The sequence below is a fragment of the Vipera berus genome (genome assembly GCF_964194415.1).
Source record: "Vipera berus genome assembly, contig: HAP1_SCAFFOLD_98, whole genome shotgun sequence".
Classification (NCBI taxonomy): domain Eukaryota; kingdom Metazoa; phylum Chordata; class Lepidosauria; order Squamata; family Viperidae; genus Vipera; species Vipera berus.
The window spans coordinates 51750-78254 of NW_027673605.1; the positions used below are offsets into that span (position 1 = coordinate 51750).

Genomic DNA, 26505 nt, shown 5'->3' on the forward strand with positions numbered 1-26505 from the left:
TGTAATCAGCCATCACATCAACAGCCAGTTTTTGACTTTATCCTCCAGGGCAAGGTGCACATAATGGAGCCGAGGGCAGGTGGGGGGGGAATTGAAGCCAGCCTTGAGAAAAGACTGGGAAAAGGTTCATTCTTCCAAGCTTTTTAGGGTCACCACTTTAACTGGTGGTATATATCTATATATCTATAGATGGATAGAGAGCTAGAGCTTTCCGAGGTAGGTAAAATGAGGACCCAGATTGTTGGGGGCAATAAGCTGACTTTGTAATAATGCCGCTTGGGTGTGTGTGTGAAAGCCCTAATAAGCAGGCATATACATAGAATGAAGGCTACTGCTACGCTTGTAAGCCGCCCTGAGTCTTCGGAGAAGGGCGGGATATAAATGGAATAAAAAATAAAAAATAAAAATAGAGATGATAAGAGACAGATAGAGTCTTGCGTTTCAACATTGCTTTCCAGGCTGCTTTTGCTGAACCTTGCAAGCCATCTGCAGCTGTTAAGGAACTGCAAGGCAGAAAGAGACTTGAGACTTAGGCCCTCCTAGAGTCAAATAACCGTAAAAAGCGTTAATTTTATTTATTTATTATTGGGACTTATATGCCGCCCTATCTCCCGAAGGACTTACTTTAATTTATCCTGCATCAGCTAGGGGAAAAGGGGGGGGGCTCTGAAGCCCTTCCCCCCCCTCCTTTGTCTACACTGTTTAAAGGGGAGGGGGAGCAGCAGCAAATAAAATATCTGATCTCGGGGAAATAACGCAAAGGGTAGTACATCCAATTCGCTGGCCAATTCAGACTCTGCAATTTTTTCTGCGCTAGATGCAAAGCTGCACTGTAAACCTACACCCCGGTTCACCTTAATTGGGGGGGGGGAGGGGAGGAAGAGGGGAGGGGAGGAAAGCAAATAAAAATATCGAGTCTCGATTTTAAAAAAATTAATAATAATAACGCCACGGGAGCATTGCTTGGCAAATTAGCCGAGGCTGTCATTGCTTGCATTAAAAAAATGCAAGAATCCCAGGAAATGCGTCTTTCTTCCCCAGTTTCCTATCTCGTGCTTGACAACCTTATGGCTCTTCCCGTCAACGCGCACTCCCCCCCCCTCCGCCCGCGCCGCCGGCCGTTCCTTCCACTGCCCACGCTTTCCCCCCCCCCCCCCGCCGCCGTCCTTACCAGCGCAAGATTGGGGGGAACCTGCCCCCTTCAGGTCTCGTCCTCCCGACTCGGAAGAGCCACCTCCGGCAGAAGAAGAAACGAACGGGGACTGGGCGGCCGGATCAGCCATCTTCGCCTACACGACGGGAAGAAGAATAATAAAAAAAATAATAACAACGCCGACGGAACGTCTCCACCGCGCGACCGGCCCGCTCAACGGACGAGCACCGACTGAGCAACCTGAGGCGACGAGGTCGCAGTGCGCAGGCGCGAGGAGGAGGGCGGTGAGCAAAACGTGCCGCGAAGGGGCGGGTCGGGCTTGGGCGTTCCTTTTCGGCGCGCAGGCGCAGCGAGGGAAGAGGGCGGGAGGAGGCGTGTCTTTGGGCTGTCAAATTTTTTTTAAATTTTTTTTTATTTAATAATAATAATAATAAACCTTTATTGTCAAAGTACAACATGTGTACATTGAGATTAGCTGAGCCTCCCCCCGTGCTGTCTCCCCCCAACACACAGTGACAACAAACCCTCCATCCCACCACACTGTGTGAAACAACTACACCACACACCGGCCTCCCAAGTCAATTCTGCATAAGATTATGTCCCATTTAAAAGCCTAACAGCCCACGGATAAAAGCTATTTTTCAGCCTGTTGGTACGGCTGGCTATATTCCTATATCTCCTACCGGATGGTAGGAGAGTAAAGAGGTGTGAGTCCAGGGTGTGAGTCATCCCTGAGAATCTTCCTCACTCTTCCAAGGCAACGAGCCCTGGCGAGGTCATCCAGTGGTGTCAGGGAACAGCCCACAATTCCTTATTTTTGGATAAGGAATTTGTAGATGTATACACAAGCTGATTTTAACTTAAATAAATAGGGAAGTTGCTAAGCATACCGATGTAGCTTGGTTGTTGTTAGAGGGGAACTGAACGTGAGTTTTTAGCTGCCCAAGAGTTTAGGAAAGATGATGTCAATGTTTTGTTTTTTTTAAAAAAGGTTTATGCTATTTTTAATGCCATTTTAGAGATGACCTATTGGGTTAGTCTGTTTTCATTGTAAAGCATGGCCTTTTATTGGATGGCATGTCACCTGAAACGTCATTGTTTTAATAGGAAAAAGCAGACATGCCTCTTAATGATAATGGTATTATAAGGTCATTGGTTTGAGAGCTTGTTCTTGACTAGTCTATTCTCAGCAGTCAGTTTTTTCCTTTTGAATTTTAGATGTGTTTTTTTTTAATGACATCCTGTTATTGCACTGATGTTTTCATTGGGTTAACCATTCCAGGCTTTGCTGAGGTTAGATGGGTGGATCTATAAATATAGCCCATGCGGTAAATAAATAATAAGAATGACCTTGGAAAAGTCATGGGGGGTTTCTGAGGACTGTAGGCTGGACCTAGAAAGGTGTTTTGTTTTGTTTTTTGAAAGGAGACCATTTTTATAGGATGCGTGTTCTTTCCTTTGTAATGTGTCCAGGAACTCATCAGCAGACTATCAGAAAATGTAAATTTAGCTCTAAAACAAGCCAAACAGTGTTATGTTTTTCATACATAATCCATACAAGTAGTTCCTTCACTTACAATCTTTTGTTTAGAGCAGTGAAAAAAGGGACTTAGGTCGTGACTTTGCATTTACCAACTTGCAGTATCCCCAGGCTCAAGTGATCAAAATTCGGGTGCTTGGCCCCCTGGCATGTATTTAAGATGGTTGCCGCATCCTAGGATCACCATTTGTGACTTTCCTACCAGCTTCCAAGAGGCAAAGTCAATGGAGGAAGCCACAATTTACTTAACAACTCTCTGATTCACTTCATGTCTGTAGCAAAATAGGTTGTAAAATTGAGCGGGCCAAGTTTGAAGACCCCTGATATAAGAAATATATTACCAACCAACCCTAACCCTAACCAACATCCAGATTCAGTCACAGCTTTGTTCCATATATTGTATTAACCTTGTGAACTCTAAAGCTTCCTCCTTCCGTTATGTAGGTGGGGTTTTTTATTGTCATTTTATTGGGGTTTTAATATGTATTGATTGTTTTTTGTGGGCATGTATTTAATCATTTTTTAACTTTTGTAATTCTGTATTTTTATTCTTGCCCTGTTCACTGCCCTGAGTCCTTCGGGAGAAGGGCGGTATAGAAATATTATTAAATTAAATTAAATTAAATTAAATTATTCAAGATGGACAGTGATTAATACTTATGTTACTCATATGCAAGGGTGTAGGTCTATACATATGTTGTATATAGTATGTTTTAAATGTGTGTTATGTAAGTAAGTAACCCTTGAGAGCAAGCAACTAAATTTCATTTTTAATGTGTGCCAACAGGAAAAAATGACAATAAAGGTGATCTAATTTGGTTAATTGCAGAAATTAATTATCATTGATTGTTTTAAAACTCTGCCTAGACAGCTGTGCAATGTTAATTTCCAGGCCTTGCAGTTCTCTGTGCATCCTGCAGAAGGGTCCCACTACAAAACCTATCATCCCAGGGCTGGGAACGATGGGGAGAGGCTGCACTGCCTCCCTCCACCTCCCTCCCTGCGCGCCCCCCCCCCAAATTCCCATTGGGAAAGGCACACACCGACTCTGCACGTTTTTCCTCCCGGCTAATGCCCATTTGCCAAAGTCGGACTCCATCTCCCGAAAGGCTTTGCGCCAGAGCCTGCCCGTCTTCTCGCGGGCGTTGTAGTTCTCCCGGATCCTCCTTCCGGCAGGGGCGCCCTGGAGGCGGACTACATTTCCCGGCGTGCCTCTCTCTCGAGGAGCCCTTTTTTTTTTCTCCCCCTCCTACCTTGCCCGGCTGCCCGCGCCTTCTTCTCCCCGCGTGGTGCCGGCTCCGCCTTTGGCTTGCTCGGCCATGGGGCGGGAAGAAGGGCGGGCGGGAGGCGGCTCCGTGTCATTCCTTCGGCGTTAGCAGCGGGGACTCATCAGACTGGAGGCGGCCGGTAGGGACCCCCCCCTCCCCTGGTTGCAATAGGCAGCCTCTTCATTGCACCTTCCTCCTTTTTTGGGGGGGTGGGGAGGGGGAAATGCCCGGGGCACCTTTCTTCCCCTGGGGTGGGGTGGGGGGCAGGGAGGAGAGATCTCTTTTCCCCATCCCCCCCCCCAGTATGCAAGGTGTCCAACCCCACTTCCCCTAATCCCCAGCCAGGGACAGCACTGGGGACCCCTCCCCCACTTTCCAATGCAGGTCGTGCAATAGCTGGCCCTTAGCCAAGTTGGTTGGGGATGATGGGCTTGGGACGCCAAACATCCGGAGAGCGCTCTTGGGTGTTGAGCTGCTTGCAGCTGATCAAGGTAGAAGCAGCTTGGAGAGAGGAGAGGAGCTATGTAGATTATTATTCCTTTCCGCCCCCCCCCCTTTTCTCTAATTGCAATCCTGCCCCCCCTTTTCTCTAACTGCAATCCTGCCCCCCCTTTTCTCTAATTGCAATCCTGTCCCCCCTTTTCTCTAATTGCAATCCTGCCCCCCCTTTTCTCTAATTGCAATCCTGTCCCCCCCTTTTCTCTAATTGCAATCCTGTCCCCCCTTTTCTCTAATTGCAATCCTGCCCCCCCCCCTTTCTCTTATTGCAATCGTGAGCGCTTTATAGGGGATGTGGCATTTAATGCTTCATTATGGTTGGAGCTTAACAAGATCTTGCACGCCCGAATCACCTAATCCTCACTGTTTTTGCTTGGGGAGGGGGAGAAGAGGCAGGTTGTGCAAACTCACCCATCTTGTACTTGAAGAAGTGCCAGCAGGGTTTGCGAACCATAAACAACCTTATCTATGTCCTGGATAAAGATTCTGATGCAAATCGCTCCCTATCATTTCATGCAAAAAAACCCCCCACAAAAAACGAAATTGATCCCAGAGGAGGCTGTGCGATTTTATTTTTTATTTTTTTCCTCCAGTGGTCTGTTTCTCCATCTTCCTTTGATGTAAGACTTAGGGCATTTTTTTTAAAAAAATGGCTTATTGGATTGGGATAAGTGTCTGTTCCGACTTAAAGAGTTAAGTGGAAAGACCTCAACCGGTTTTTCAACATGTTTCCTCATCGCTGTCTTGGTTAAAAGTTGTGGGTCCGGTTGCAATCCTTTGGCAATGGGGATAATGGGCACAACTGAACACGACATTTCTGTTCCCGAGCGAGACGCTTGTTAAATGGCTTTTGGCCCAGCTTATGATTCTTGCCACGGTTGTTAAGTTGTTCACTTAGTAACACCGTCGTTGAATGAATCTGGCTTCCCCATCGGCTTTGCTTGTCAGAAGGTCGCAAAAAGGGATCACTGTTAACATCAACATCATATGAACCAGTTGCCAAGCATTTGAATTTTGACCACGTGACTATGGGGAGGCTGCAATGGCCGTGTGAAAAATGGTCTAAGTTACTTTTCTTCAGTGCCATTGTAACTATGAACGGTCATTAAAAGAACGGTTGTAAGGCAAGGACTACCTGTAATTCTGAAATCTGCCTGGTCTTCTGCAAATAATTAGAGCGTTCAGCGTCCGCTGTCTTGACCACTGCATGGGGTGGTTTGAACTGAAAGCAGTGGCTGATTAATCCAGATCTGGGGGACCTAACTCCCATCATCCTCGCCAGCTCAGATGTTTGGGCATTGATGGGGTATATAATCTATAATTAAGCCTTCTTTCAGCTACCTAATTTCAAAGCTTTATTTGAATTGTGTTTTATCTAGAGCAGTGTTTCTCAACCCTGACTGCTTTAAATTGCGTGGACTTCAACTCCCAGAATTCCCCAGCCAGCAAGCTGGCTGGGGAATTCTGGGTATTGAAGTCCACATAACTTAAAAGTGACCACCATTGAAAACCATTGATCCAAACTGACTGAGTTAGCTTTGAAACATTTTAAGGAGTAAACGTCTTAGCCAATTGTAGTTGGAGATCTTTTCGTGCAAAGAGAATAAAATGCCAATGACTGTGAGTTTCAAGTGCTTGAATATTCCTTTCAAGATCAGAAACAATGCCTCCTTGCTTTTTTTGAGGAAGCACAAATGGGTCCATGCAAGGAGCTGCAGTCCCATCAGCTCAGCCTTCTTGAGAAATCAGCAAGGCTTTCCCTGCGTGATCCTCTCAGTTTGACCACAGCTGGGTCACAACAAAGCAAAAAAAAATATGCATGTTTCTCTTCCATCTTCCAAACTGGAGCGTGGATCTTTTTGTCCTGAGGTGGACGAAGCCTTAGAACCACGCTGGTGAAAGGCCAGACAGCCGTGGTTTGCCTGGTACAAAGCAACTTCCTGGATCCTGGGATTTTCAGGATGGAACCTCCATGGATAAGGGCATTGTACCTGTAAGGCCCAGTTTGTTGCAAAAAAAAATAACGAGCTACAGGCACAGAAATTAGAAGAATAACAGAATTGGAAGGGACCATGGACGTCTTCTAGTCCAAACCACTGCATGAGCAGGAGACCCTATACCATTTCAGACAATCTCATCTTAAAAACCTCCAGTGTTGGAGCATGCACAACTTCTGGAGGCAGGTTGTTCCACAGGTTAATTGTTCTAACTGTCTGGAAGTTTCTCCTTAGTTCCAGGTTGCTTCTCTCCTTGATTAATTTCCATCCGTTGCTTCTTGTCCTGCCTTCAGGCACTTTGGAGAATAGATTGACTCCCTCTTCTTTGGGGCAGCCCCTGAGATATTGGAAGACTGCTATTATGTCCCCCCTGGTCTTTCTCTTCATTAACCTGGACCTACCCAAATCCTGCAACTGTTCTTTATATATCTTAGTCTCCAGCCCCCTAATCATCTTCGTTGCTCTTCTCTGCACTCTTTCCGGAGTCTCAACATCTTGTTTACGTGGTGGTGACCAAAACTGGATGCAGGATCCCAAGTGTGGCCTTACCAAGACTTTATAAAGTGGTCCTAACACTTTGCGTGATCGTGATTCTATTCCTCTTTTAGTTTCCTACTTTGCTTGCAAGCTCGGTTAAAAGATCCTACCGGTGACTGGATGCTGGTGGAGAAAACAGAGGTGGCATGGAGGTTTTGCTTAAAAGAAAAACTTCAGATCCGTGCTCTCTCTTTGCTCCAGAATGCCAAAGAGACGAGGAGTGGCCTTGATTTCTGACTCACTTCATCCAGAGGCTTGGCTGGCAGAGTCTGGTATGTGAGTGGATTGTGCTTTTTGGCTCAGTGTGTATCTGTGTGTATACACCAGGACCCAGAGCTGCCTTCTTCCTTTCACGGAAGTTAGTCTTTCAAAAGAAGTGTGAAAAGGCCCATCCCAATTTTTCTGCTGGCCAAAACAAGCCTGAAACAATTACGTCCCGGGATTTCCAACCCTCAAAAAAAAAACACCCCAAATTGGAGAGAAACAGCCCAGAGAAGGGAAAAACCCCACCCCTTGCGGAAAATAAAATAAAATATATGTTTGGAGGAGAAGGAATAGCTAACTTCTACGCCTGCTGTGTTTGCTTCCATTTCAGTGTAGGTTTTCTTTAAGGAGGAGCGGGGAGGGAAAAAGGATTTTCTCCAAATTTGGCCTCTGTCCCAGCTCTTGGTTTTCCGGAAAACTGAAAGAAAGGAGAGCCATTTTAATTCTGCAGAAGTGGTTTTAAAAGCCTCGTGTGCCCTATTTAGAGGAATTGTGCCATCCCACCATCTTCAAATTTCTTTTGGTTTGCCCCCTCCAGTTCTTCTCCTACCCTTTTGGTTGTTGCTGTCTGTTTGTGCAAAGGGCCCTTTTGTGTTCCCCTTAGTTTATTGGTTTTTTATTACAGTTAGTCCTTTCTGAGCCCCAAATTCCTGTTGCTGACCGGGATATTTGTTAAGTGGGTTTTACGACCTTCCTTGCCGCATTTGTAAAGTGAATCCTTGCAGCCGTTAAGTTAGGAACACCGTCGTTAAATGAATCTGGCTTCCCCATTGACTTTGCTTGTCAGAAGGTCGCAAAATGGGATCCCGTGACCTCGGGACACTGCAACCGTCATAAATACGAGTTTCGTTGCCAAGCGTTTGAATTTTGATCACCCTAATTGTGAAAGACGGTCCTGCGTCGCGCTATTTCCAGCACCGCTGTAATTTCAAACCGTCTCTAAACGAATGGTTTTCAGCGGATAAACTACCTGTGCTCCTTTTCAATTCTTTGACGTAAGTGCAGCTGGTGCATCGGACTTAGATAAAAGAATTCTGAAATTTTAACAGCCTGGTTAACGGGGAGTGATGTTGATTGATGTGAAGAACCATAACTTCCTACGGAGTTTTGCAAGAAATTGCCAACAATGAGGATTTTTAAGGTTAGGAGAACAGCCAGCCTCCTGAAGTTCTCCAGATGTTTTGGACTTCTGCATTCTCCTCGCCACCCACGATGCTGATAAGATCTGAAATCTTATCTTTCTGGACAAGTCACCCCTAAAAAAAGTCCCAATTTTCTTTGCCAAAAGTCCTTGGCATTTCCAAGAATGCCTGACCCAGCCTTCCTGAACAGATAGGAGAAAGAAGGACTTGTATGGGCCTTGAGTAATTTATAACAATAGTATTAAAAAAGGGACATTTCTGCTGGGCTTTTGAACTCAGGATGCTCCAGGTCATCTGAAAGAAAGATTTAAAAGAGTAATGTCCTTGCTTAAAATCTAAAACACGCAATACAGATAGAAGAGAGTCTCGCCAACAGATGTATCTTCAAACAGAGAGTTTGCTGATAGGCTAAAAGTGGCTTCTAAAATAACTAAGGCCCAACAGATGAGTTTCGATGAGATTGATTTTTATCTTAACGCTTTTATTATCTTTACAATTGGAACTGCACCCGGATATTCGCCTCCCCGGTGCTAGGAAAAAAAACAACTGCCGGCTGAATTTGCTCCCGTGCAAATTCGTGCACGGAGGAGGAACTGGGTGGACGGCGGCTGGAAGGATGCAAAACATCTCGGCGATTGTGCTTTTCTGGAACCCGTCTCCGTTGCCGTGGAAACGGACCGCCTGGAACACACTTGAGCATCTGGGATGGGAATCAGCCTTCAAATGGATGCTCTCCTTGGCTTCCTCTCGGCGTGAATCCCTGTGAGAGCCCAGAAGCAGCAGCAAAAGGGGGCTAGGAACTTGCACCCACTTTTACAAACAATGCGTACAAATCTCACACTCTTAAGCTTGCTTGGGCCATCCAGCCCAACTGTCTTTAAGATGGGAGTGGTCTCTGCGGATGAAATACGGAGCTTTGTCTGTGACTTTTAACAGGATTGAATCTGAAATCCACACACAGATTCTGGGCTTTTCTTTGGGGGGGGGGGAAAACCCCTTGGGTATCTGATGCGGGGGTTCCTATGTACAGGTAGTCCTCTACTTACAACAGTTCATTTAATGACTGTTTAATGCTAAAAAAATGTGATTCGTGACCATTTTTCACACTCACGGCCGTTGCAGCATCCCCCAGGTTCAGGTGATCAAAATTCAGACGCTCGGCAACTGACTCATACTTACAACGGTTGCGGGGTCACGTGATCACTCTTTTGCGGCCTTCTGACAAGCAAAGTCCATGAGTGAAGCCGGGTTCACTTCACAACCATGTGGCTAACTTAACAAGTGTCCTGATTTCCCTTAAGACCCCTGGCAAAAAAAGGGTGGTAAAATGGGGCAAAAAAACAAAACCATCCCTGTCTTGCTTAGCGACAGAAATGCTCCATTGTGCTCGTAAGTCGGGGACTACCTGTGTCTTTTTCTTGGCCCGGTGGGTCCACAGAGCAAGAATGACGCTAGGTTTTGTGTGCGAAGGATTGCTTTCAGGTTTCGTGCGATGGGTTGGCTAAGAAGAGCAAGACTTAAGGGGAAAAAATGCTGCTTTTTTTTGCAATGCTCTTGTCCTCCTGTTGCTTTGCTGTTTAAACCCGGCTGCATCTCAGAGAAAAAGCATTCTGTTTATCGGCACGGAGTGTTTGTGTCTCCGCTTCAAAGCAACAAAGTGTGTCATTGCACTATGGCATGGGAAGGGAACATGAACCTCATTTAGCGCAGTGGTTTTCAAAGTTGGATGCTTTAAGACGGGCGGACTTCAAATCCCAGAATTCCTCAGCTAGCTGGAGAATTCTGGGAGTTAAAGTCCACCCATATTGAAGCGTGCAGGCTGGGGAATTCTGGGAATTGAAGTCCACCCAGCTTAAAGTTGCCAGCTTTTAGAAACACCAGTCTAGTCCAACTTTCTGGAGTGATGGAGGAAAACCAATTCCAGTATCCATGAGAGGTGATTATCTACCCCATTCTTTAAAAACCTCCAGAAATGGAAAACCCACAGCCTGTGGAGGTAGACTGTTTTGCAGATCTTACTGTAATAAGTACATAGGCATTTACCATAATAGGAATGTAGGTAGATAAGTAGTTAGAGAGATAGAGAGATGAAGATAGAGAGATAGGTATAGATAGATAGATAGATAGATAGATAGATAGATAGATAGATAGATCGATCTTTTTAACTCCATGGCCTTGTTATATAAATATCTCTTAATTGGTTTTTCAGGAATGCAGAAGATTGAGCTGAAATAATGCATTATGAAAAGAAAATCAATAAAGTACGCTTAATGTGTTTTGTTTATGCGCTCTCAGTGGTTCATTGCAAAATTGTTTTTATCAAACAGGCTTGTCAATGTTTTGAGACTGGCCAGGCCCCCGTAGTGTAAATATCAACATTCTTTACATTTTAAGAAGTTGCATAGAGACACAAAAGCAAGCCCCAGATGTAATTTCAGCAAACAACCACGTGTGTGTTATATAAGTTGTGGTATGGGGGGGGGGGAAATCATGAGGTTGAAATGTCTTTCCTTTGTTTGGCAAGCAAGGATTCGTGTTTGGGAATGGAAAATGTTTAGACGTGGAAATAATATCACAGTGGAAGAATTTCTGAGGACAAAGCATTTTTTGTCTCTTGTTTTAGTCCAATTTTTCTGAATTGTATTTTGCCTTAATTGTAAAAAAAGAGACCAACGTGCTTTCGCTTCTCGCCCCTGAAAAAGCTCTTAACGTGTTCTCCAAATTCTGGAACAAATAGGTTTGTTCCATCGCTGGAGAGTTTGAAGAAGAGTTTGGACAGCCATTTGTAAGCAATGCTACATAGGGCCTCCTGCTTGAATGGGGTTGGACTAGAAGACCTCCAGGGTCCCAGGGAATAAAATAAATAAAAGCATGCGCCAACCTTAAACGCTGTTGTCCATCCGTTTTCCTTTCTGGACTGGAACAGGAGGCGATGCCATGGTGGGAACCAAGCCGTTTCCTGTGCAGATCGTGCTGGTCCACAAAGAAGAACATTCCTTTGAGTTGGACGAGAAGGCCTTGAGTCAAGTCCTCCTGCAGGATGCCATCCGTGACCTCGACGTGGTGGTGGTGTCCGTGGCGGGCGCTTTCCGCAAGGGCAAGTCTTTCTTGCTGGACTTCCTTTTGCGTTACCTGTACACACAGGTAAGCTTGGCTGCCAGTCGCGTATTGGAGCAGTACCATATTTCGGTCATCACTGTATACCCTTTGGTGACGTCCAAGTTGCACTTTGCGTGTTGTTGTACCTGTGGGCGCTCAGTGGATCTGGGATTCAAGGCAGTTTCTTAAAGGAGCCAGGAAGCAATTTCTGTCCCAGAGAACTTTTTTTTTAATCTCCCCTTTGACTTTAGGTGTCTTGAGATCATCTAGATTTTTGCATGAAACACTTATTGCCAATTTGTTCTTGGTTTTAACTGTCGGGGTTTTCCAACCGTGGCAGCTTTACAAGGAATGGACTTGAAGTCACGGGATTTCTGAGGCAGCATTGGCGGATGGGGAATTCTGGGAATTAGATGTCCACCCATCTTAAAGCATGCTGGCTGGGGAATTCTGGGAGTTGAAGTCCACCCATCTTAAAGCGTGCCGGATGGGGAATTCTGGGAGTTGAAGTTCAACCATCTTAATGCATCCCAGATGGAGAATTCTGGGAATTAGATGTCCACCCATCTTAAAGCGTGCCGGATGGGGAATTCTGGGAGTTGAAGTCCACCCATTTTAAAGCGTGCTGGCTGGGGAATTCTGGGAGTTGAAGTCCACCCATCTTAAAGCATGGTGGATGGGGAATTCTGGGAGTTGAAGTCCACCCATCTTAAAGCATGGTGGATGGGGAATTCTGGGAGTTGAAGGCCACTCATCTTAAAGTATACTGTATGGGGGATTCTGGGAGTTGAAGGCCACCCATCTTAAAGTTCGCCACGGTTGGGAAACACCTAGAGAAGGAATAAACTGTGTTTGAATCTGGATGTCGTTGCCTCTTTTCTGCAATTCAGCAAAGGAGAGCTGCTTTCCACTTAGAAAATGGGACTCAGCAAGCCAAGGCTTGTTGCCGTTCCTTTGCAATCATTTTATTCTATGGTGGGAAGATTGCATAAGAGTTTTTCTCCTTATACAAAGCTTCTATTCTACTCCCATGACTAACAGTTTGAACTCAGGGATCAGAGACTGCGATCCAAATCTTTTTTTTTTTTAATTTTCTTTTTGACCCTGCCTCTTGCAGCCGGGCGTTTCCCAGAGGTGCAGACAAATCATATTTATCATCCCCAAATTATTTCCCAAGTAGCTTGATCAATTGATCCAGAGCTCTGCTGAGCCTCCCCCACCCCCATCTTCCACCCCCCCACCCCCAAAAAATCTTATTTTCATCCTGTGGGGGTCCTGAAAAAAGTCTATAAACTCCTTTTTTTATTTTTGTAAAAAAAGAGATTTTTCTCCGCCTCCCAGAGAAACGTCTATTCCAGAGAAGAGAAAAACCTTCTTTTGACCCAACGGACCTTGGGATGCCGGAGACGTCAGTCGCATGCTGACCTGGAAAGATGGGAGTTGTAGTCCTTTCGGTCTGCGAAGCCCTCCTTGAGAAAATCTGGGCGGAAGCACCATCGTCAGAAGGCAATGTTTGGTCTCATGATCCTCAGAGGCTTTCCGGAGGCCCTTTTTTTGACCCTGCGGTGTTTTGTTTTTTCCTACAGAAAGAAGACAGCAGCGTTGATTGGCTGGGGGTGGGGGATGAGCCCTTGATGGGCTTTTCCTGGCGAGGGGGCTCCGATCCCGAGACCACCGGCATTCAGATCTGGAGCGAAGTCTTCATCGTGAAGAAGCCAAACGGGAAGAAGGTAAAAGCAGGAGTGGCTACGGAAGGAAAGGAAAGGCCAGCTTGCAAAAAAAATAGATCTGAGTTTCAGGGCTGAAAGCAGAGCCTTTGTCTCACCTGGGAAGAAGAGAAGAACAGAGTTGGAAGGGACCCTGGAGGTCTTCTAGTCCAACCCCTTGCTCAAGCAGGAGACCCCGTACAATTCCAGACAAGAGGTTGTCCAGTCTCTTCTTAAAAGCCTCGAGTGATGGAGCACCCACAACTTCTGGCTGAGTGCTTCTAGTTCTAGGTTGCTTCTCTCCTTGATTAATTTCCATCCGTTGCTTCTTGTCCTGCCTTGAGGTGCTTTGGTGAAGAGGTTGACCCCCCCCTTTCCTCTGTGGCTGCCCCTCAAATATTGGAAGACTGCTATCGTCACCCCTAGTCCTCCTTTTCATTAAACTTGTTGTTGTTAGCTGCGAAGTCATGTCCGACGCCTCGCGACCCCATGGACCACGTTCCTCCAGGCCTTCCTGTCCTCTACCATCTTCTGGAGTCCATTTAGGCTCAAGATAGATGATAGATACATATATAGATACATAAAGTAGATGGAAGATGGATGGATGCATGGATGGATGCATGGATGGATGGATAGACAGACAGACAGATAGAAAAAGAGACACATAGGTAGAGGGAGAGATGATGGATGGATGGTTGGATAGATAGACAAATAGATGATGTTGTTGTTAGCTGCGAAGTCATCTCCAACCCATCACGACCCCATGGACCACGTTCCTCCAGGCCTTCCTGTCCTCTACCATCTTCTGGAGTCCCTTTAAGCTCACACCTCCCGCTTCAGTGACTCCATCCAACCACCTCCTTCTCTGTCGTCCCCTTCTTCTATTCTCGATCTTTCCCAGCATTAGGCTCTTCTCCAGTGAGTCCTTCCTTCTCATTAGGTGGCCAAAGGATTTGAGTTTCCGCTTCAGGATCTGGCCTTCTAAAAAGCAGTCGGGGTGGATCTCCTCTAGGACCGACCGGTTTGATCGCCTTGCAGTCCGAGGGACTCACAGGAGTCTTCTCCAGCACCACAGTTCAAAGGCCTCGATTCTTTGGCGCTCGGCCTTTCTTACGGTCCAACTTTCACAGCCATATATTGACTATACGCACTTTTGTTGGCAGGGTGATGTCTCTGTTTTTTAGTGTGCTGTCTAGGTTTGCCATGGCTTTCCTCCCCAGGAGCAAGCGTCTTTTAATTTCTTGTTTCATTAAACCAGACAGACCCAATTCCAGCAACCGTACTTCCTATGTTTTAGCCTCCAGTCCAAAACACCAGGCGCTTTTCCCCCTGCAACGTCCTTTAATTTTTAATGTGGCTAAACTTGATAAATGTAACCCGTTTAAACCAAAGCTCTCTTTTGAGATCCTTCATCATTTTTAAAAGTGGGAAGGGAATTTGAAAAGAAAACATTTTAAAAGAGCATTCCTCTGTTAAATCTGTTTCATGGGTCTGCTGCAAAAATCATTTCCTCTAGATGAGGGGAAACGAAGGTCTTGTGTTTTTTTTTGGGGGGGGGTTTACATATTTGATCTCAAGAAAGCCATTTGGGGTTTTCCACCCCCCCCTTTGGTGGGGAATCCCCTTACTCATCTAATTTTGTAGATCGACCGATTGGCCCAAGATAGGATGACCCATTCAGAATTTGAACTTTTCGTCTTGGAAGTTCAAGGTTTGAATTCCAACCATAAATTGTAAATATTCAAAATAAATAAATAAATCTCTCGCTTGCAGGTCGCTGTTGTGCTGATGGACACCCAAGGGGCCTTTGACAGCCAGTCCACCGTCAAAGACTGCGCCACCATTTTTGCCCTCAGCACCATGACCAGCTCCGTTCAGGTGAGCTGCCGTGCGTTCGCTTGTTAGACAGCCCCTCCGTTTGCAGCTAGAGGTGATTGGCAAGTTAGGAAAACTGGCATGGAGGGACCAGAGTGCAAGGGGTTAGCAGAAGATCTTGATGCCCCTAGAGACTCTCCCTCTCCCTCCCTCCCTCTCCCTCCCTCTCTCTCTCTCTCTCTAGTTTTATCTAGTCATCCATCTCTTGCGTTCTGTCTGTCTTCATATCTGTTTATGTCTGTCTGCCTGCCTGCTATCTATCTATCTATCTATCTATCTATCTATCTATCTATCTATCTATCTATATCATTTTCTTTATCTTTCCATATCATCTATCCATCTCTCTCTCTCTCTCTCTCTCTCTCTCTCTCTCTCTCTCTCTCTCTCTCATCTATCCATCCATCCATCCATCTATCTATCTATCTATCTATCTATCTATCTATCTATCTATCTATCTATCATTTTTATCTTTCCATATCATCTATCTGTCTGTCTGTCTGTCTTATCTATCTATCTATCTATCTATCTATCTATCTATCTATCTATCTATCTATCTATCTATCTATCTATCTATCTATCTATCTATCTATCTATCTATCTATCATTTTTATCTTTCCATATCATCTATCTGTCTGTCTGTCTGTCTATCTATATCTATCTATCTATCTATCTATCTATCTATCTATCTATCTATCTATCTATCTATCTATCTATCTCCATCCACCCACCCACCCAACCATTTTATATATGCCCATCTCACATACCTGATTCTTGACAGCTTGCAGAATTAAAACAAAATGCCTAAAAACCTGAAAGCATAACAACCCTACGAGCACTGAGACAATACAGGTAGTCTTTGAGTCATAACCACAATTGAGGTCGGAACTTTAATTGCTAAATAATGTGCTTGTTAAGCAAGTTGTGCCCAATTTTATGGCTTTTTTTTGCTGCGGTTGTTAAGCAAACAGTTAACTTTGTACACCATTCCCTTCCTTCCCAGATTTACAACTTGTCCCAAAACATCCAAGAAGATGACCTCCAGCAGCTGCAGGTAGGCAGGACCTCCGTAAAGTGTGTTATCTTTTCATGTAACTGGTCCTCAGTGTTGCTGTCTTATCTCTTTGTGCAGCTCTTTACCGAATACGGGCGTCTGGCCATGGACGAAATCTTTCTCAAGCCGTTCCAGGTATGCATTCAGTCGATCGGGAGTTGGGGGGGAGAGTCTGCCTGTGTACCCCCTCTTCTTGGTGGCAGCCCCTCAAATATTGGAAAACATACCCAATTCCTGCAACCGTTCTTCCTATGTTTTGGCGTCCAGAACTTTCCTCACCACATAATCCTGGCACTTAAACTGCCTTCTCTGCAGAAAAGGGAGATTTCTGTGCCCTGGAGTGGGCACAGCTGGCAGCAGGCAAGTCTTGGGATGCAGAAGTTTAATCTGAGCCTTCTTCCTTAATGCAGACCCTGATGTTCCTGGTGCGGGATTGGAGCTTTCCATATGAGTATAACTACGGCTTAGAGGGAGGCATGACTTTTCTCGATAAACGTCTGGAGGTAAAACCTAAACAAAAATAACCTCCCAGCCACTGGGACTGCAGCTGGCTGGGGGATTCTGGGAGTTGAAGTCCACCCCTCTTAAAGCATGCTGGCTGGGGGATTCTGGGAGTTGAAGTCCACCCCTCTTAAAGCATCCTGGCTAGGGAATTCTGGGAGTTGAAGTCCATCCCTCTTAAAGCATGCTGGCTGGGGGATTCTGGGAGTTGAAGTCCACCTCTCTTAAAGCATGCTGGCTGGGGAATTCTGGGAGTTGAAGTCCACCGCTCTTAAAGCATGCTGGCTGGGGGATTCTGGGAGTTGAAGTCCACCCCTCCTAAAGCACACTGTCTGGGGGATTCTGGAAGGATTTATGTTCCTTGCAGATGGCTGGTCATCTGCATCCTTTTAGAGAGTCATTGAGGCCACTTGGAGGTTTACCTGTGTCCTCAGGGTCACCTGACCGGTGCAAATGGGTGTGGAACACACTCCTTTCAGCAGTTCTACGAAGACTCTACACCCATTTGCACCACTCAGGTGACCCCGAGGACACAGGTAAACCTCCAAGTGGCCTCAACGACTCTCCAAAAGTGCACAAATGACCAGCTGTCTGCAGGGAATATAAATCCCTCCACTCCCCACCATCCTGCTAGAGTTGAAGAAGCTTCTTGGAGGAGAAGCAAAATGTCTTCAAAGAAAAACAAGATAGTCCGCTTGCTTCCTGAAAAAGCACCTTTGGGACAACCCGGATCGGGATGCCTGAGAATCTAGACATTTAGCTTTGCATTTTGGGATGGACTTCTTTCAAATGGTGCGGGAGTCTGAACGGATTTCCCCCAAACATTGCTGACTATAGTTTATAGAGAAAGGTTTTATTTTCTAAACCTGCTGATCCTGGCATTTTTTTTTACTATTATTAATACGAAGGACAGTGTTGGGTTTGAATAAAAGAGAATTTTTGTAGCTCAGGGCTGAAATGAGGGGTTGTTGAGGCTCTTTGGGTTTGGTCGTTTTCTTGCAGACGTTTCATGACCCAAACTAGGTAACATCATCAGCGCTAGTCGGCGCTGGGTTTCGTGGACCTATTCTGAATTCTCCTTCCTTTCTCCCACAAGGTGAAATCTCACCAGCACGAAGAGATCCAGAACGTTCGCAAACACATCCATTCCTGCTTCACCAACGTCAATTGTTTCCTTCTGCCCCATCCGGGACTCAAAGTGGCCACTAGCCCGAATTTCGACGGCCGTCTGAGTGGTAAGAGCTGGAATCTCTGAAGGAGTTGGGTCTCGATATGAAAAGGATCCTGCCTCTCAAAACATGGCTTTGTGCTGCAGATCCAAAAGCCGGAAAAACTCTCTTTGGAAAAGGGTCTCTCAAATTTATTAAAAGCATTTCCGGGTGTGGTTCTCTGTTTGGCTTCTGTTTTGTGGTCTCCAAACTTGGCAACTTTAAGACTTGTGGACTTCAGCCGGCTGGCTGAGAATTCTGGGAGTTGAAGTCCACAAAGTCTTAAAGTCTTTGGGAGACCTTTGTTCTCGTCTTATGTAAAGAAGGACTAGGGGTGACATGAAAGCAGTATTCCAGTGTCTCAGGGGCTGCCCCAAAGAAGAGGGAGTCAAGCTCTTCTCCAAAGCGCCCGAAGGCAGGACAAGAAGCAACGGATGGAAACTAGTCAAGGAGAGAAGAAGCAACCTAGAACTAAGGAGAAACTTCCTGCCAGCGAGAACAGTTAACCAGCGGAACGGCTTGCCACCAGAAGTTGGGGTTGCTCCATCACTGGAGTTTTTTTTTTAAGAAGAGGCTGGACAGCCATTTGTGCAGAACGATAACGCGGTTTCTTGCTTTAGCAGAGGGGTGGACTAGAAGACCTCCAAGGTCCCTTCCAACTTACATCCAACAGATGTAAGATGTCAAGGTAGCGAAGTAGAATTAGCTGATCTGATTTTTTTTTTTATTACATTTATATCCCACCCTTCTCCGAAGACTCAGGGCGGCTTACAAGCTTAGCAGTAGCCTTCATTCTATGTATATGCCTGCTTATTAGGGCTTTCCCCCCCCCCCCAGCGGCATTATTACAAAGTCAGCTTAATTGCCCCCAACAATCTGGGTCCTCATTTTACCTACCTCGGAAGGATGGAAGGCTGAGTCAACCTTGAGCCTGGTGGGACTCGAACCCGCACTAATTGCAGGCAGCTGGTGTTACTTGAGGCATTAGCCCACTGCTCTACCAAGGCTCTTTTTGTCTTTGCTGTCAGGTCTACCTGGCCAGGCTGACGTGAATCTTGCAAATCTGAAAAAGGGCAAGTCTCCTGCCCTCTCCTTTACACCCCGATAAACGAGGGAGGGTGGGGTTTTTTTTGCCCTCTCTCTCCACCCATTATGCAGCTGAGGGCTCCGCTCTCTCTTATCTGATCGTTCCCTTGGCGGCATATTTTTGCCCTGTCTCCTAAAGGATTTCCCATACAGCCTTACGGTCATTACCTACCATAACAATGTCTGTTTGTATTTTATAAGGCCATAAAACAAATTCACTCGCGGAGAGGGAATAAAAAAAAAGAAGCTATAAACTCTTGCCTTCTTCCTCTTTTTTATCTTTTGCGTCCACATTTTTCCCGCAGACATCTCTGACGAATTCAAGGATCAGCTGAAGCAGTTGATCCCCTTCGTCCTGGATCCCAGTCAGCTCTTAGAAAAGGAGATCAACGGTTCAAAAGTGACCTGCCGAGGCTTGTTAGAGTATTTCAAGGTACGTTACATCACAGTACGGGCTTTTTCTTTGCTTTTCAATGAGAGGAAGGGAAAGAAAGAAAGAAAGAGAGAAAGAAAGAAAGAAAGAAAGAAAGAAAGAAAGAAAGAAAGAAAGAAAGAAAGAGAAAGAAAGAACTGTTTAGTCTGGCGTTCCAATTTATTCAGCTCGTTTATTTAAAATATTTATACAGCCGCCCATCTTTCAACCAACTTTTCATCTGCTTCCAATCAATTTGGGGTGGGAAAAGTCCATGGGGAAGCCAGATTCACTTAACAACCGGCTTACTAATTTAACAGCTGCAGCGATTCACTTAACAACCGTGGCGAGGGAAGTCATAAAAGGGGGCAAAGCTCGCTTAACCAACGTCTCCCTTCGGAAAAAGAATTTTGAGCTCAATTATAGCCGTAGGCTGAAGACTAGCTGTAGTTTGGCCTGCCTCTAAAAAAATAGATTAAAAAAATGTATGTCGTGTAATAATTGTTGTTAATGTCCTTCCCTCTAGGCCTACATTAAGATCTATCAGGGGGAGGATCTGCCACACCCGAAATCCATGTTGCTGGTGAGTTTAGCCTGAAAATGGAAGAGCAATGGGGAATAGAATAATAATAGAATGGATGAGAATAGAATAGAAATAGAAATAGAAATAGAAATTAGAATAGAATAGAATAGAATAGAATAGAATAGAATAGAATAGAATAGAATAGAATAGAATTGAAGAGTAGAATAGAATAGAACAGAAATAAAGAACAGAATAGAATAGAATAGAATAGAATAGAATAGAATAGAATAGAATAATGGGATAGAATAGAATTATGGGATAGAATAGAATAGAAATAAGAATGGAGTGGAGTGGAATGGAATGGAATGGAATGGAATAGAATAGAATAGAATAGAATAGAATAGAATAGAATAGAATAGAATAGAAATAAGAATAGAATGGAATGGAATAGAATAGAATAGAATAGAAATAAAGAACAGAATAGAGTAGAGTAGAATAGAATAGACTAGAAATATAGAATAGAATAGAATGTTGTTGTTGTTAGCTGCAAAGTCATGTCCGACCCCTCGCGACCCGATGGACCACGTTCCTCCAGGCCTTCCTGTACTCCACCATCTTCTGGAGTCCCTTTAAGCTCACGCCTCCTGCTTCAGTGACTCCATCCAGCCACCTCCTTCTCTGTCGTCCCCTTCTTCTCTTGCCCTCAGCCTTTCCCAGCATGAGGCTCTTCTCCAGTGGGTCCTTCCTTCTCATGAGGTGGCCAAAGTATTGGAGTTTCCACTTCAGGATCTGGCCTTCTAAAGAGCAGAATAGAATAGAAATATAGAATAGAATAAAAAGAACAGAATAGAAATAAAGAGTAGAATAGAATAGAAATAAAGAACAGAATAGAATAGAATAGAACAGAACAGAACAGAATAGAATAGAATAGCATAGAATAGAGAAATAAAGACTAGAATAGGGGCTCAGTTGTGGCTGTAAGTCGAGGACCACCTGTATTGCTTCCAAAGCTTGCAGAGCTGGTTCCAGCTGCAGCGGCAAAACAAAATTACGGAACTGTACAGAAAAATGTTAGTGTTAAGCTTCTGAATGCAACCCAAGAGGCTGGCCCCCATCTTAATACCTCATTTTCTTCGAGATTCTCATAACGTGCCAGGATGTGTGTGTTTTTTTTTTGGTGTTTTTTTTTTTACTGTTTTCCTAAATCTTAGCAGATTTAGTGGGGAAACTGAACTGATTTGCTTCTGATGTTGTTTTTCCCCCCTTTTGTAGGCCACGGCTGAAGCCAACAATCTGGCGGCTGTCGCTTCAGCCAAAGATCTGTATTACAGCAGCATGGAAAAGGTGAGGGGGCTGGAGGGGGCTGGGGGGGATTTACCCACTGTTTGAACCCAGTATGGGCTGCCCAGGAGTCGTTCTTGACTCCTGCTGACTGTGTAGAGAAGTCCTTGCAGGTTTTGGGGGTTTTTTTTGTTGCCAAGAAACATTTTCAGTCGGGGTTTCGCATTGCCTCCTTCTTCCCAGGGCCGGAAAAAAGCTCCTGGCCCGAAGTCACCTAGATGGTTTTCATGCCTAAGGCGGGACTAGAACTCACCGTCTCCTGCTGATTGGCCCAAACTCACCCAGCTGGCTTTCATGCCTAAGGTGGGACTAGAACTCACCATCTCCTGGTGATTGGCCCAAACTCACCCAGCTGGCTTTCATGCCTAAGGTGGGACTAGAACTCACCGTCTCCTGGTGATTGGCCCAAAGTCACCCAGCCGGCTTTCATGCCTAAGGTGGGACTAGAACTCACTGTTTCCTGGTGATTGGCCCAGAGTCACCCAGCTGGAACTCTTGTTTCCTGGTGATTGGCCCAAAGTCACCCAGCCGGCTTTTGTGCCTCAGGCGGGACTAGGACTCACCGTCTCCTGGAGATTGGCCCAGAGTCACCCTGCTGGAACTAGAACTCTTGTTTCCTGGTGATTGGGCAAAGTCACGCACGTGGTTTTCATGCCTAAGGTGGGTCTAGAACTCACCGTCTCCTGGTGATTGGCCCAAAGTCACCCAGCCGGCTTTCATGCCTAAGGCTTGACTAGAATTCACAGTCTCCCAGTTTCTAGCCCGGTACCTTGAACCACCCACCAAACTGGCTCTCCCAGCCTGCTTTACCGGGCCTGGACGCTTCACCTGATGGCTCCTCCCTCCCTCCAGATCTGTGGCGGAGACAAGCCTTACGTTGCCCCCGAGGTGCTGGAGTCAAAGCACCGGGAGCTGAGCACCCGGGCCGTGGAGCACTTCCGGCACATCAAGAAGATGGGCGGCCGGGAGTTTAGCCAACGTTACGAAGACGAGCTGACCCAGGAGCTGAGCGATCTCTTCGAAGATCTGTCCAAGCATAACCACAGCAAGAATATCTTCAACACTTTCCGGACCCCGGCCATCCTCTTCGGCATCATCGTGATGCTCTACGTGAGCTCCGGGGTCACCGAGTACATCGGACTGAGTGTGGTTGCCCAGTTGTGCAACCTAATAGTGGGGCTGTTGCTTCTCTCCCTGCTAGCCTGGGGCTACATCCGATATTCGGGCGAATATCGCGAACTGGGCATAGTCATTGACAATACAGCGGAGTTTGTGCTGCAGAAGATACGGGCTGTGAGGTACGTATTTGGCTTAGTCCTGCAGGTGGGGAAATGGTGAGCCTCTTCACTGGATACAGGGGTCCTCAACTTATGACCATAATATGGGGGGCCGTCCATCATTAAATGAGGCAGTCATTAATTGAGTTGCAACTGATTTTACAATTTTTTTTTTGGCTGCAGTTGTTAAGCAAATCAGTGGATCTGGCATCCCCCATTGGCTAGGCTTTGTCGTAAGCCGGCCGGGAAGTTCACAAATGGCGTTTGTGTGACCTGCACCTCTGTTGTAAATACACACCAGTTGCCGAGCCCTTGAATTTTGACCGTGGGGCCGCAGGGATGCTGCCGTGCTTGCAGGTGCAAGGGTGGTTACTTTTTTTCAGCGCCGTCCTAACTTTGGATGGTGGTTGAGGACTACCTGTAATCTCCCGTTGGCACCCGGTTCAGGAAATGCAAAAATGGTAATTGACAGAGAAAAAAGACAAACAAGACCAGTTGCTGTTAGACAATTTGACAGTCAATATATTCCTTTATAGAAGTTGTGTCTTTTGCTGGGTTCGCACAATATCTGTGCCCCCTCAGGAGGAAAGGCCTTTGAGAGGTGCTGATGGACGGTGAAGGGAAGAAAGTTAAGGAAATGGGGTTCTGCTGGAAGAATGTCGGGTGTGGCTAAAGCCAGCCAGGCTCACTCTGCCTAGCAAGATCAGCGGCATATAAATGTCATAAATAAATATACAGGCAGTCCTTGACTTAGAATAGTTGGCTTAGCGACCAAAGGCACTGAAAAAATGGTTGTTTTTCACACTTAATGACCGTTGCAGCATTCCCCGTGGTCGCCCGGTCAAAATTCATGACACTTGGCAGCTGGCTCCTATATACGACGCTGGCGGTGTCCCGGGGTCACGTGATTCCCCCTTTTGCGACCTGTCGAGCAAAGTCCATGGGGCGAATTCCTCTTAACGGCTGTATGACCCACTTAAGAACTGCGGCGACTTGCTTAACAGTTCTGTCAAGAAAAGGTCGTGAAACGGGGCCAAGGTCACTGAACAAGTCTCACTTGGCAACGGAAGTTCCGGGTGGTTTTCCGTTGCGGTCGTAAGTCGAGGCTTACCTGGAAATCAATACATTTATTATTAGTGTTCTGCTTGGGCGCGTGAAGGTTTCTCTTACCTGAGCGCTTTCCCACCTGTGCTTACCTCCTCCAGGTCGCCTGCCCACACGCCCCCCTCCAGAGAGGACCCCGTGGTCCCAGCACCGCACAGGAAGTCACAGTGAGCAAAGCCGCGCGGTGAGGCCTGGATCCCCAAATGGTCATTGGTGACGGTGGAATCACCACAGCCTGGCTTTCCGCCCCAGGAATCACTTTCGCAGAGCTTCGTAGACAGCCAGTCTGAGCTTCTGAATCGGGACCCCTGCTGCCTTTCTTCCTCCTCACCTTCCTTTCATGGACCCCCCCCCCTTCTCCCTCCTCTGGTTTTCGATTTCACCCCCCCCTCCCTTCAAGAAATAAATAATCTGCACTTTAAACAAGGGAACGAAACAGCCGCTGGAAAAAAAAAAAAGGGTTTTCCCTGACCAGTTAGTGCCTTCCGTGACAAAAACCGAAACCAACTCGACAACTCTCTCGCTTCAGCTGCTGGCTTTTGTTTTCGAGGCCTGTGGCTCGGCCGTACCTGGAAGAAGAAGTCGCCCACCCCTTCTTCCCCACCCCCCAATAAAACAGCTGCCCCCCTCCCCAGGTACCAGCCCCAGAGGGCCTAACTTAGCCAGCTCTTCTTTTTGCTAAAGAGTTTGGCCAAAACCTCCAAAGGCTCTGCTGAGGCCCAGAGCCAAATCATTCCGTAAAATTAGGAGAGCTATTTTATTTTTAGTGCCTTTTCAGAACGGGACAGTCTCCTGCTTCGACCAAGAGGACCCGCGCCCAGCTACGCAGCTCCACTGCCTTAGAAAGACGTCTCAGGAAGTTCAAATTGGAGAGAGACGGAGGTGTCGGTGTGTTAAACGGCTCTCGCATTGCTGCCTGTGTCTTCTCTCTCTCTCTCTCTCTCTCTCTCTCTCTCTCTCTGTCCCACTTGGTGTCCAGTTCATCTTGGGTTCTTCTGTTGGCCTAACTCTGGAACACTGAAACGCAAAGGGATCCTCTTTGGGATCTCCGTGGGTCAGTGGTGAGCCATGCAGATCATGGGAGTTTCTCAGGCGTAGTCAAGGCATTGTTCCTTGAATGTGCTTCTTATACGCCCCCCTCAGCAAACCTAGACACGCTTTGGGTTGAGGCACAGCCAGTGACGCTGCCTTATTGGCTGTTCTTTCTGTATTTTACTGGTATGGAGAATCCCCCCCCCCTTTTTTTCCCCCCTCCTGTTTTTCCCAAGCTGGGGAGGATGAATCTCTTCCCCACACGTTGGAAGCCCGTTTTCCCATTCTGAGCCACGCTCTTTAAATTCTGACTGTTTCTCCTTTGCGGCCCAGCAAATCAACCATTAATAAAAACGCAGTAGCGGGCTGGGCGTTCCCTAGCTGCAAACATACCCAAAGCTCAGAGTGCCTCTGGGACCTCTTCCCTCTCCTGCTTGGAAACCTCATTTGACTAGGCCTGGAACCAAAAAGTATGATTCTGCTCCAAGCTTTGAGTCATTCTACCCTCACCCGGTCAGTAAGTCTTCTCCAGAAGGTGGAATAGCTTCATGCATTCTTGCAAGGTGCCTTTTTTTGACCTGTTTTGCCTTATTCTCGCTGCTGAATGTTGGCCTTTTGGCCCATTAGAGAGCTGCGGAGGCAAAATATCTGCAGAGTTCTTTCCCAGCTTCTATTTCACGAGCGCCCTCTGCTGGCCTTTCCTATCGCAGCAGGTTTTATTTTCACCAGAGTTTTTTTGCATTCTACCTCTTTTTTCACTTATGAAATGAATTGTTGCCCCATTTCTAAACACAGGTCTCTTAAGTTCACAGCGCAGTTTTGTTTTCTCTGGGGAAGAGAAAAGTCTCTGATCTCTCTCAAACGCCAACATTTTTGTTGGGGTTTTGCGCCTTTGGAGTCACAAGAATTTGAATATGCTAGTTCAGGTGATTATTTTGTAGATGATACATACGAAGGAAAGGCAGCGTGAAACCCAAACCAGGGACCAGATTTTGTTTTAAAGGGTTGAGTGGAAAACGGGAGAGCCATGTTTGTGCTTGAGAACAATTCCCAGAATTCCTTTGGCCATGGCTGCTCAGGATTCTGGGAGTTGCAGTCCAAGACACCCAAGAGTTTTCCCAGTGTGTATATGTGTGTGTGGGGGGGGGGGAGGGGGGGAAATGGATGCTGTCTCTCCTGTTGTTTCCGCCCTTCACCCTTTGCTGTTTTCAGACCTCTTGACAATTTTGTCAGTCAAAAACTCCCCCGTGGACCAATGCTGCCAGGATGTTGATGCTGAATTATATTTATAAAGCACAAAATAAAGCATTCCACTTTGCAACTGCGAAAATAAAGACTGGTATACTGAAATGGTGCGAAGTGTGTGTATGTGCTTAATTTGTGTCTTGTCTTTTTTCTGTACGACGGTGGTTCCCCGCCTTTGCGGAGGAGAGGAACACCAGGCCGTGTGAGCAGCGGACTGACATGCATGCGTCTGTGTGTGCGTGTGTGTGTGCGCGCGCTGTTCAACATACACAAGTGGTGGGCTTTGTGCGTGCGTGCACATGAAGTTCAACTTTTGCAAGTTGAGCTGCACGCATGCTTGATTACCCAAAAAAGGAGAATTTCCTTTGCTCCACCGGAGTTCAAAAAGTCTTGTTTCCTCCGCACTCCAAGGCAAAGACCAGCGTGAAGTTAATCTGGTTTAAGTGGTTTAAAGATTTTAACTGTAACATGCATTTTTGAACTTTGAGTCTCCCAGAGTGGTTTCCTGAGATAGGCTATAGAAACCAAATCAAATCGGTTTTCCTGCTCCCGCTCCCCAGTTTTACAGTCAAGAGAGACATTTCTGGGAAAGCACAACTAAAAGCTGTTACTGCTCTTGTGGAAGTGAAGTGACACGTAAAACTTC

At 46.2% G+C, this 26505-nt stretch overlaps 1 protein-coding gene across 7 annotated transcripts; it reads left to right on the forward strand.

Moving 5' to 3' along the window:
- Positions 1-4039: 4039 nt before the first annotated feature.
- Positions 4040-25986, forward strand: ATL3 (atlastin GTPase 3). 7 transcript variants are annotated; one of them, XM_081346870.1, is made up of 13 exons: positions 4058-4100; positions 10609-10660; positions 11326-11543; positions 13085-13228; positions 14978-15082; positions 16080-16265; positions 16541-16633; positions 17728-17866; positions 19231-19358; positions 19864-19920; positions 21133-21204; positions 22054-22499; positions 23684-25986. In XM_081346870.1, exons 3-13 carry the CDS (start codon positions 11337-11339, stop codon positions 23751-23753), a joined length of 1647 nt encoding a protein of 548 aa, XP_081202996.1. In that variant the 5' UTR covers positions 4058-4100; positions 10609-10660; positions 11326-11336; the 3' UTR covers positions 23754-25986. The 7 variants fall into 7 exon arrangements, with proteins under 7 accessions (XP_081202995.1, XP_081202996.1, XP_081202999.1 ...); XM_081346871.1 differs by lacking the exon at positions 4058-4100 and adding an exon at positions 7212-7265; XM_081346874.1 differs by lacking the exons at positions 4058-4100; positions 10609-10660 and adding an exon at positions 10314-10335 and having other exon boundaries at positions 16080-16130; positions 16209-16265.
- The last annotated feature ends 519 nt before the right edge of the window (positions 25987-26505 follow it).